This window comes from Panicum virgatum, chromosome 7N (genome assembly GCF_016808335.1).
Source record: "Panicum virgatum strain AP13 chromosome 7N, P.virgatum_v5, whole genome shotgun sequence".
NCBI lineage: Eukaryota > Viridiplantae > Streptophyta > Magnoliopsida > Poales > Poaceae > Panicum > Panicum virgatum.
In genome coordinates this window covers 35,478,270-35,490,385 of record NC_053151.1, presented here as the reverse complement: position 1 = coordinate 35,490,385, position 12,116 = coordinate 35,478,270, and the positions used below count along the sequence as shown (strand labels likewise).

Below are 12,116 nucleotides of genomic sequence, written 5' to 3'. Positions count from 1 at the left end.
CCGTTTTCAGACGGGAAAATTCCCGCGGGAATTCCCGTATTTGTCGTAGTCGGCTGTGTTACCTGTGTTGGAAACATGAATTGTTGTTTGCATGTATTCCAACGTGAATTGTGAATTCGTGATTCACTTTACCTGTGTTTCTTAGTTATACGAGTCTTGTTTCCATGTTATTTATGCATAGTTGTAATTATTTTATCGAGTTAAATGTTTGAAGTGGTTATATGTATTTTCCCGTTTTGAGTTATCGATTCCCGATCGTAATCGGCATGCTCCCGACCGATTGATTCCGTTCCCGATATCCCGTAATACCGATTTCGTTTTCCCGTCCGATTTTCCCGTTCCCGTTCCCGTTTCCGACCAAAAAAATACAGTTGCGGGAACGGTTGAGGGGTTTTCCCGACCGTTCCCGACCGTTTTCATCCCTAATGAGACATAAACCGGTCAACAGGCCCCACCCACGTGAAACGAGTTGGGCGGTTGGGAATCGAGCGCCAGCACCCTCGCTAACGCCAGGAGGGGGATGGAGCACGGAAGCCGAAAATGGAAAGAGAAAAATGCGGAACACGAAAATGGAATGTTTAATTTTGGGCTGTCGGAAGTCGCTTGTTAGGTTTGTTCCTAGCGCGCGCTCGCGGACTAGCATCTCCCGTCCAACTAACACAAGTGGAAGTGATATTCCATTCTATAGACATTGTTAATTGACACTATCACTAGAGCAAGTAGCTTGTTTGATAGTGACATGAAAAGATGCCTTGCTTATTTATTCTGCGAAATAAGAGGCCAGTCTAACGTGCTCGCCTCACACCTCTCACAATCCCATTCAACATTGGTGGCTGGTAGCCTAGCCCGTGGCCGCAAGCCCGCAACCGCCAAGCGAGATTTGTCGTCGATTCCGGGCTTTCTGGTAACAACAAGCCCACGGGCAAGTCCGGGCGGCGGAGGGAGGGCCGCGCTTATGCCTCTGTCTTTGGACACGTATATGGAGTATTAAATATAGTTAAACAATAAAATTAATTGTACAGTTTGGATGTACACGACGAGATGAATCTTTTGAGCCTAATTAGTGCATGATTAGCCATAAGTACTACAGTAACCCACTTGTGCTAATGATGCGGTCAAAGGTCTCAAAAGATTTGTCTCGCGGTTTCCAGTGAGTTCTGAAATTAGTTTTTTAATTAGTGTCCGAAAAGTCCTTCCGATATCTGGTCAAACTGTTGATTTGATTAGCCATAAGTACTACAGTAACCCACTTGTGCTAATGATGCGGTCAAAAGTCTCAAAAGATCTGTCTCGCGGTTTCCAGGTGAGTTCTGAAATTAGTTTTTTAATTAGTGTCCGAAAAATTCTTCCGACATCTGGTCAAACTGTTGATTTGACAAAAAAAATTGATTTGGGAACTAAACGCGCCCTAAAAATTCCACACGGTACGGCCCGCCTGCCCCCGACTCACCACCAGCGTGATCTACTAGGCTATTATTATTATTATTATTAATTAATTAATTCCGAAAAGCAAGCGCGCGCAGCCGAGGGGCCCACTCGAGGCGACGCAGGGCAGGCTGGACGACGGACGGCAAAGGCTTGTGGGCCATTGCCGGTGCAGCGACGCGATGCAGGCTACACTGCTACAGTAGTTCACAGTGTGCTGCTGCCCATCCATCTTCAGAGAATCAGCGGAGAGGAGGGAAAGGGAGCTTCTTTTGCTTTTCCAGCCCAAAAGAATGGGGACATCAATCATGAACGCCTACTTGTACTCTCCCCTCCCTCCCAAACCTTCTAAAAACCAGATCAGTCCTTGTTTAGATCCCAAAATATAAAATATAAAATTTTTGTAAATCGCTTACATGATGTACTAAATATAGTTAAAAAAAACAAATTGCATTACACAAATGGACTGTAAATCGCGAGACAAATCTAATGAGACTAATTATGGCGTGATTAGACACTAAATTGCTACAGTAATACTACAGTAACATGCTCTAATGATGAATTAATTAGGCTCATTAGATTGGTCTTATAGTTTACAGACGAGATCTGTAATTAGTTTTATGATTAGTCTATATTTAATACTTCAAATATTAAAAATTTTCTTTCAAAAACATAAAAATACAAAATACAAAGTCATCTAAACACACCCTCAGCCGCGAGGAGGATGGATCAGTTCTAGCTTTTCCGCAGGGCCAACCGGCCAACATGGCAACATTCTATAGTCGTCGCCCTCGCGACATTCCTGGAAACGGATCGTGGGTGGAAGCGCGCGTCGCAGTCGCAGCGTGCCGTACGGCGACGGCGACGGCCGAACGCTCTGACCCCCCGGCCGGCTGCCCTGCAGGCTGCAGAGCGATGCCACCCGTGCGTTCCGTATCCGTCCGGTTCTCGGTGCTTGCCTGCTTGGCCTGCCTGCTGCAGCGTCTTCTCTTCTGTCTTTTCCCTAGACGCGAAACGGGCGGCCACGCTGGAATGCGTGGCGGACGTCACGCGAGACGCGGGGCGGGAACACGCGCAAGGCGCAACGCGTGCCGTGTGACACCCTAGCTAGCTCCTGCGAGCACGCCACGGCGGCGAGCCCATCCGATGCGCCGGCGGTCGCGGCTCCGCAGGGCGGATCCCCCACGGGCGTGGGAGGACTAGAGCGTGACGCGCCACCGGCGGCACCCCCGGCGTCTGGATGACTGGATCCCGACCGTTCGCGCTTCTTAATGGTGGCGCGCGTACACGCACGCGCTGCTACGTACTCACCTGCCGTATCAACCGCACCCAACGGATCGTCTCCGTCTCCGTCTCGGCTTACGCCGGCCGCGTCGTCCCGCATTTACCACCGTACCGGGCGCGGGCGGACAGGCACGGGCGCAGGCCGGGTCGCTAAGGGGGCTTCGGCGGCTTCCCTCACCGCCGCGCGGGCCCGACCGCCTGAGGCCCCTGGTCCCCGCCGCCGCGGCGCGCTATAGCGGCTAGCCGTTGCGCCGCCGCCGGTGGCTGCCCGCTCATTTACACCGCCGATCGTTCGGCGCCGTGCCGCGCCGCGCCGCACGGCACGCGTGTCGCCCGCCGCGCACGGCGAAACGGCGCGGAGGCTCGTCGTCATCCGATCCGCCGCCCGTCCTCGTTCGGCGTCGCCCGGGACCGATGGAAGAGAGAGGTGGGGAGAGTAGGGGGGGAATGGGGCGCGAACGAACGAAACGAAGTAGCTCCGGACGTGGCCGCGGTCACAGCTCACAGGCGCACAGGCAAGCCGCGCGCCTCGCCGTCGGCATCCGACCCGATCGACGCCGTAGGCTGTAGCTGTCGCGTCTGTTTTAAAAACTGTGCGTTGCTCCAGATTCTCCTCCTCTCAGCGCATGACAGGCAGCAACAGCGGGAGAGGAAGAAGACAAAGGAAGGAGAAGAAGGAAAAAAAAAACAGAGGCGACGGCGAAACCAATCGAAATCATCACACCGGAAGGCCTCGCCATGCTACGCTACTGCCGCTGCCACGGAGTTGTCCGTTCCCCGTCCGGCTGCGTGCACCGGCGCGGCCGGCGCCGCTTCCGGCTCCTCCTCGGCCTCCGACTCCGCCAGCGCCATCCGGCGGAGGGGGCTGGGGCCCAGGCGCCGGCGCTTGGAGGCCGCGGCGTGGCGCCGCCGGATCACCTCCATCTCGTTGCGCCGCCGCGTGGCCTCCTCGTCCACCACGAACCGCCGCATCAGGATGTCGTCCGTCAGGGACTTGCCCCGGAACACGCGCCGCGCCGCGCCCTCCCCGCCGCCGACGCCGCCCTTGCCCGCGCCCGGCCGGCCCCGTCCAACGGCTGCGGCGGCCTGCTCCGCCGCGGGCGGCGGGGCCACCAGAGGGCTGACGCCGCAACCGGACGCCGACGCCGACGACGCGCGCGGGTAACTGTAGCTCCGCCGCGGCGCCGCGTCGGCCTGGAAGCAGTAGAACGACTCGCTGTTGTACGAGGAGATGGGCGCGCACAGGCACACCCGCGTGAACGACGCCGCCACGTTCAGCGACGACGACTTGCGCAGCCGCCCGGGCCCGGGCCCCGGCCCCCCCGGCGCCGCGCCACCCTTGCCGGTGGCCGCCGTCACCCCCGACGCCGCCGCGGCCTTCGTCGCCGGCGCCGCCGCCGGCTGCTTCCAGACGAGGAGGAGCACCTCCACCGCGCGCTGGTACCACGGGGACCTCCGGCCGCCTGATCTCGCGCCGCCATCCTTTCTGCACACACGGCGAGCACCGATCACGTCAGCCGGCACGAAATTCTCCCCAGCAGCGACGATCGCATGGCACCCTGGAGGACAGGAATGTACCTTGGCTGCCGCGTGTTCTTTGCCATTTTTTGCACCAGGAGGGAGTGGAGAAACATCTGGGCTGGCGCCGCGCGGACCAGTGGCGTCGTCGGGCGACAGGAGTCAGGACAGAGGAGAGGGGAGCGGAGGAGAAGTGAGGTCACATCAAGCTGTTACTACATTCCCGGCCTCCTATGGATGGGGAAGCCAAGTGAGAGTGGGAGCCGAGCGAGCTTCCGCGGCATGGAGGCAGTTAAAGGAGGGGAGGCCGGACTCTTCTGGGGGGCGTGGAGCCTGAACGGGAGGGCAGTTTGGTCATGTTGCTCGGTGCCGCAGAGTTTCAAAGGCTGCTGCGTGCCTGCATGACCCAACAAGGAAGGCTTTTTTTTGGGACCCTTCAGAAACTGAATCATGCCAGCATGAGAGACCACCAAGTACTTGGCCCTGTGTGCTGCGTGTCTCGGATGAGAATCATGCAAGCTTGGCAGTGTAACGTTTGATGGTGCAAGTGTAACAAGACATTAGAACTGTAGAAGGTGTATGAGCATTGAGCAAGGGCACAGGTGCAGCCTTTTCTCTCATCATTGCGTTCAAGGCGTTGAATTATCGAGCAAAAAAATGCCTGATATACAGTAGCGTACCTTGAATTTGACTACACAAATTTGTGAAAAAATAAAAGCCATTTTCAATAATTTTGTCGATCCAACATGCTCTTCCGTCCAGCTTTTCAAACTTTGCTGGCGGTTTGTGAATGTGGACATTATTCATACATTGATGACACATAACATGTCTCGGCGTATGTCGCGGAATGCTGTTAGCAATGAACTAGATCTAGAACCGAGAGGGAGAGGAGGCGCAGCAAGGTAGGAAGGAGGAAGAAGGCAGTGGCGACGAGGACAGCTTGATTAGGAAGACAATATTCTTCTGTTACAAGTTGATTCCCTCTGCTCTCTCATCTCTCCGACTTATACTCGATTACATGACGACTCGCAGGCCGCGGCCAAGCTTGCTAGACGGCCCATTCCGCACTTGAGAGACGCTTGTTTGGTTCACGAACACGAAGCCCACGACGCGGCCTAGTAGGAGCTTCAGTTGGACTTGGAGCAGCCACGGCGACAACGGCTGGATCAGCCACAGTAAGGGTGTCGTCGGCAGTGCTGACACTCCCCCCTCCAAAAGAACCTGCATGTCCCCAGGCAGGAGCAAACGGAAAGCGACGGTGAAGATCATCCAGGCGCTCCCAGGTGGCCAATGAGGCCGGCCATCCCGACCACTGCACCAGACCTTCGGTTGCAGAACGACCACCAACAGCAGAGAGCCGGCGCTGAAGGATGTCCACCGGTACCTGATAAGCGTCAGAAGAGTCAGGCACCTGCGGTGTTACCTGATGAGTGGGAGGAACTGCTTTCTTCAGCTGGAACACGTGAAAAACCGGGTGAATAGAAGATGAAGGAGGCAACTGCAACTTGTAAGCCACCGCTCCGATCTTGGCGACAATTGGAAAGGGCCCAAAGAACTTGAAAGAGAGGTTCTGGTTGGCACGAGGAGCCAAAGAGGACTGAACATATGGTTGCAGCTTCAAAAACACTTGATCACCCACCTCGAATACACGTTCAGAGCATTTCTTGTTAGCCTGTCGTTTCATACGGTCCTGGGCACGATGTAGATGAAGTTTGATGACTGATTGCATCAGGGCACGGTCCTGGAGCCAAGTCTGCATATCAGAGACAGGATGGGCATCGGCAGGAGAAATACCAAAGACCTGAGGAGCATAGCCATATAAGACTTCAAATGGAGATTTAGACAGGGCTGAATGCCAACTGGTGTTAAACCAAAATTCGGCAAGATGAAGCCACTTGAGCCAGTGCTTTGGGCAAGCATGAATAAAACAACACAGAAATGTTTCCAAGCATTGATTAACCCGTTCGGTTTGGCCATCTGTTTGAGGGTGGTAAGAAGTACTCATCATCAGTTGAACGCCAGCTAAGTTAAACAGTGCTTTCCACAACTGGCTAGTAAAAACTTTGTCCCTATCAGACACAATGGCAGATGTCATTCCATGGAGTTTATAGATATGGGTCATGAACAGATCGGCCACTGAAGCAGCAGTAAAGGGGTGTGCAAGAGGAATGAAATGACTGTATTTAGAAAATTTATCCACAACCACTAGAATAGTATCTGAGGATCCAGATTTTGGAAGACCTTCCACGAAATCCATACTAATGATTTGCCAGGCACCGTCAGGGACATGTAAAGGCTGAAGTAGGCTGGGATACTTGGCTCTGTCAGGCTTAGCTTGCTGACAGGTTAGGCAAGAGGACACAAATGAGTGGACCATGGTTCTCATACCTTTCCAGGCAAAATATTGCTTGATTCGTCGCAGAGTGACAGGTATACCAGAGTGACCACCCATGGGAGAACAGTGCAATGCTGCCACTATCCTTAGTTGCAATTCAGGAACAGATCTAATCCATATCTTGTTTCTGTAACGAAGTAAACCATCTTTAAAGGAAAAGTGAGCCACAACTGTAGGATCCATAGAAAGCTTGGTGATTAAGTCTGTTGCCATGTTATCAGACTTGTAACTAGACACAATGTCCTCAACCCATTTGGGGGAACTAGTGGACAAGGCAAAGAGGTGATGGTCAGGATGAGATCTGCGAGAGAGAGCATTTGCAACACCATTGTCACACCCTTTCTTGTATATAATCTTGTACTGTAAACCCAACAGTTTAGTGAACAGCTTCTGTTGCCATGGAGTGTTCAGACGCTGTTCATTAAGATGGACTAAGCTCTTTTGATCAATATAAATAAAGAACTCAGCCTACTGCAAATAAGAACGCCATTGGTCAATAGCAATAACAATAGCCAAGTACTCTTTCTCATATGTGGAGGGACCTTGAGTTTTCAAGACCAGAGGTTTACTAATGAAAGCCAAGGGATGGCCATTTTGCAAGAGGACAGCACCCACTCCTAGATTGGAGGCATCTGTCTCTAAGCAAAAAGGAATGGAGAAATCAGGCATAGCAAGCACAGGAGCACTGATTAGAGCTTGTTTCAAGGCTTGAAAAGAAGCTGTGTGTGCTAGGGTCCAGACAAACAAAACATTCTTCCTGAGCAAATCAGTCAATGGTTTAGCAATAACAGCAAAATGCTTCACAAACTTCCTGTAATATCCAGCCAAGCCCAAGAAACTGCAAAGATCTTTAACAGAAGCAGGTTGGGGCCAAGAACGGACATCCTCAACCTTAGCAGGGTCTGTGACAACTCCCTGAGAACTGATGATATGACCTAAATAAGAAATCTGCTGTTGCACAAATGAACACTTTGACAGTTTAACAGTCCATTTGTCCTGAGCTAGCAACTGAAGGACCTGCCTGAGATGCTCAAAATGCTCCTGCAAAGTCTCACTGTATACAAGAATATCATCAAAGAACACCAAAACACACTTTCTGAGCAAGGGAGCTAAAGTAGTATTCATAGCTCCTTGAAAAGTACCAGGAGCTTCACACAGACCAAAGACCATAACCTTGAACTCAAAGTGGCCAAAATGTGTCTGAAATGCTGTTTTGTATTCCTCACCAGATCTGAGCCTAATTTGGTGATAGCCTGAGTTCAGATCTAAGGAAGAGAACCACTTGGCTCTAGATAACTCATCCATCAGTTCATCAAATACAGGAATAGGAAATATACTCTTGAGAGTCAAGGCATTTAAATACCTGTAATCCATACAAAACCTCCATGACCCATCTTTTTTCTTGACTAGTAAAATGGGAGAAGAAAAAGCACTTGTGCTTGGCTGAATGATACCCTGAGTCAACATATCAGCTACTTGTCTCCCAATCTCATCCTTTAGGGTGGGAGTATATCTATATGGTCTAACATGTATAGGTTTAGCACCAGGAACCAAAGGAATGACATGATCACAATTTCGTTGAGGTGGCAGAGCAGAAAGAGGAGCAAACAAAAATTCAAACTCCTCCAGCAGGGCAGCAAGAGCAGGGTACTCAGCACAGACAGTAGTATGAGAACTATCAACTAAGCAGCAAAGGTGGACTACAATATCATCAGTAAGTGGCTGAGGATCACCTTGAATAAAAGCTGTGGACCCATTATAAGGAAGTGCAAGCCATTTCTGTTGCCAGTGAATTTTCATAGGGCTAAAAGCTTCTAACCAGTCCATGCCCAGAATCATATCAAAATGATGTAGTGGAAGGATCCTCAAATCAGAAGTGAAATGAAACTCACCAATGGACCAGTGAGCCTGGGGTAACCAATTCAGACACTAAAGCACATTGCCATTGGACACTTGGACATAAACCTTAGAGAGTAAGGGCTGCACACCCGACAGACGAGAGTAACCTGACTAGCTAAGAAAGGTAGAAGAACTGCCAGAATCAACCAAAATCACCGGATCATGTCCCTAAATAGTGCCTTGCAGTTTCATAGTACGAGAGCCAAGAATGCCCTGAACAGCATCCTAGGAAATAGCAAAAAAGAACTGCTCATTACCAACAGCAGACTCTACAAGCTGATCAACGTCTTCTAAATTGAAAAGCTCCAGCAGCTCTTGGACCGGATGCAACTGGACAGTAGTAGAGCAAACATGATCTCTGCTCCATTTCTCAGCACATTTCAAACACAAACCCTTGGCACGACGAAAGGCACGAAGGGCCGCCAGGCATTGCTCAGGGGTCTTGCCTTCACACAGCTGCTTCTCAGCAGGTAACACTAGAGTTGCACATTGATCAGGAATGCTTGGAGGGGTGGGGAGCGGGTGAGGACCCTTGGCATAGGGTCTAGCAGATGCCGAGGTGTCAGGCTTCTTGATGTCATGATAAGAATGCGGGTCCACGACTTGTTCCTACAACAGAGCAAGAGAAGAGGCAGTATCAAAATCGACAGGGCGATGAACAGCAACAACAGAGCATAGAATAGTAAACATCCTCAGTGATGTGACCATACGCAGTGAGTTGGTCAACTAATTCAGAGAACCGACTAACATACTCCGACACCAAACTAAGCTGTTTGATGTGGAAAAGCTGCCGAATCAGCAATTTCTTCTGATCGCGCCCAAAGCGATCGAGAAGCTTCTTACTGAATTCAGACCAACAAGCCGACTTAAGCGAAGATTCAACCGATTGGTACCACCGGGCAGCCGAATCGGTGAGAAACATGACAGCGACAGGAATCCAAGCAGAGTCGACATAGTACATCTCAAAATAAGTTTCACATCGAGACAACCAGAGTTTAGGATTCTCGCCACTAAAGGATGGGAAACTAAGCTTGGGCAATTTTCCCGTGACAGAACCCGATCCCGAGGAATTGCTCACCCGGGAACCAGAATGCTCAGCGAAAGTACGAGCGCGAGGCGGAAGATGGGGAGAGAGATCATATGCACCCTTGACCGGGGGATGTACGAGGGCGGTGACAACCCCGTAACCATCCTCTCGGTGATTCGAGTCGACGTGGTGCCCGCTGGGCCTAGTGGCGGGAGATCCGGCAAGTAGTACATCGGCCGCCGACAATTCAGGAGCTGCGATGATGCCGGGGTCGATAGAGGCCATGTTGCGGACGGAGCGCTCCCAGTGGCGGGAGAGTTTGCGCACCTCCAAGTTGAGGTCGTCCACAACGCCGTCGATGCCGGGACGCCAGTCCTCAAGGGCAGCCGCCACGGTTTCCACGACCGCCACCCGCGCATCGCACGCGGATTCGGCCTCCAGGAAGCACCGTTCCCACTTGGATTCATTGTCGGTGAAGCGCTGCTCGATGAGGCGATTCTGCTCCGCAAATTGCTTCTGAATTCCATCGAGGATGGACTTGGACTCAGAACTCATGGTGCCCAACTTCCGCTGCAAGCGAGTATCGTGGTGGTGGGGTGGGAGATCCAGGATTGGTGTCTTTGATACCAGGTGTTAGCAACAAACTAGATCTAGAACCGAGAGGGAGAGAAGGCGCAGCAAGGTAGGAAGGAGGAAGAAGGCAGTGGCGACGAGGACAGCTTGATTAGGAAGACAGTATTCTTCTGTTACAAGTTGATTCCCTCTGCTCTCTCATCTCTCCGACTTATACTCGATTACCAGGCCGCGGCCAAGCTTGCTAGACGGCCCATTCCGCACTTGAGAGACGCTTGTTTGGTTCACGAACACGAAGCCCACGACGCGGCCCAGTAGGAGCTTCAATTGGACTTGGAGCAGCCGCGGCGACAACGGCTGGATCAGCCACACTAAGGGTGTCGTCGGCAGTGCTGACAAATGCCCATGATTTCTGGAGAGACTAACCAACATTGCTGAATTTCTGCATCTCATTCAGAAGGACACCCATAACAATATCACAAAAGGAAAAGGATCTATCCCAGAGCTTTTTTACAAGCTTGCTTGCTTGCTTGGTGCTTCTGGCTGCCACCCTTTTCCTTGATGCATGTTAGCACGCACCGATGTGCATGCAAGTTTTTTTTTTCTTTGGCCATGATTCCTCTCAACCAAAACGAAGCTAAATGAGCCTGAATTAAAATCCCAATGAGCTAAAGCTATCGAACCGCTTTTGTGTTCACGGACCGTATGATATGAGCCACCACACATGACACACCAACGGGCAACAGGTACCAAAGGGTACAGAAATTGGAGGTAGTTAGGGCTCGCGGAGCGATTTTATATTCTCCCGTGTCGACCGATCAGGTATGCAGTAGCAATACCACGGGCTACAGCTTTGATGCTGCCCTGTAGCCTGCATCTTCAGAAGGATCTCTCTAGTCCTTGTGCTGACTTGTTTGATACGCTCTACTACTTACTACTCCTCTAGCTTTCCATTCCATGCATGTCATGCAATTGTTAGCACTGAAGTTAAGTAGGTTGCAGGCATTTTAATTGTAGTACTGGTACCTTAAAGCTGCCCTAAAGTGGGTTTTGGATCGGAGATCAGAACAGTAGCTAAACCAACAACTTTTGTTTTTGAGATGGGGAGAGAGGAAGGAAACAAAGTCAGCAATTAGGGACGAATGACTCCAAAGCCGTTTGCTGATGAAAGAAAATCTCCAAACTAAAGCCTGACAAGTGACATCGGTTCGTTCGGTCCAGCAGTAGCGCCAAAATTTTCCATTAAAAAATTACGGACAAGAATTGAATTACAATTTTTCAAATAAGAAGAATTGAATTACACAGGGACTATCCCACAGTGTTAGCATTGTTCTCTGATTGGTACAGTAGTACCTCTATCTCATCAAGCTCAAGAAGTTGAAAATCCAGGGGTGGACGCAACATCAATGAACTCTCTTTCTTGCGGCTGTTGATCACTCAAAAAGTTTTCATGCTTGGAAAGACTTGTGAGCAAAAACCATGCACTTGATGGGTCTAGCTAGGCTCTACTGACAATGCATGATAACCAACTCTATCAAGCAGCAGTTCGATCGGCATACTGAAAGAGTGGCATGTCCGTATGGTTGGCGATAAGAGAGAAACATGATATACTAACTGAACTCTGATGTAAAGATCGGAATATTGAACTATTCCTTTTTATTTAAAAAAAAAACGAGGAACAGAATGAGTACAGAAAAGCCTCCCCTGTTCCGATCGTGGAGCATGTAGCCTGCCCGTAGGTACATGCCTTCGTACGTGCATGATGTCTCAAATACAAATAAAAGGAACCGGATAGCAATTGAGGCTGCTTTAAGCTAACAATAAACCAGCCGACCATTTCGCGTTAGCTTAGCCTAAGCTGCAAGTCAAGCTAATGATCATGCCGCCGTGATGCGCCCAGCTTTTCCCCCTCAACATTAAGCCAAAAGCAACATGCTGAGAAACCGCCGTCCATAATCCGTTTCTATACTCTTCCTTTTCGAGCCATCCTCCTCC

General features: G+C 50.9%; 1 protein-coding gene across 1 annotated transcript; it reads right to left on the bottom strand.

The window, feature by feature from the left end:
* Positions 1-3,289: 3,289 nt before the first annotated feature.
* LOC120682564 (CLK4-associating serine/arginine rich protein-like) lies at positions 3,290-4,581 on the bottom strand. The gene is made up of 2 exons (XM_039964522.1): positions 4,288-4,581; positions 3,290-4,195 (listed from the first exon to the last, which is right to left on the bottom strand). Exons 1-2 carry the CDS (start codon positions 4,341-4,343, stop codon positions 3,451-3,453), a joined length of 801 nt encoding a protein of 266 aa, XP_039820456.1. The 5' UTR covers positions 4,344-4,581; the 3' UTR covers positions 3,290-3,450.
* Between the last annotated feature and the right edge of the window lie 7,535 nt (positions 4,582-12,116).

Bases quoted from the DNA above. Each gene is read 5' to 3' on its own strand.
- LOC120682564 (XM_039964522.1), bottom strand. From the start codon at position 4,343: ATGTTTCTCCACTCCCTCCTGGTGCAAAAAATGGCAAAGAACACGCGG. The intron at 4,196-4,287 runs GTACATTCCTGT...CCGTGTGTGCAG, and splicing joins AAGAACACGCGGCAGCCAAG to AAAGGATGGCGGCGCGAGAT.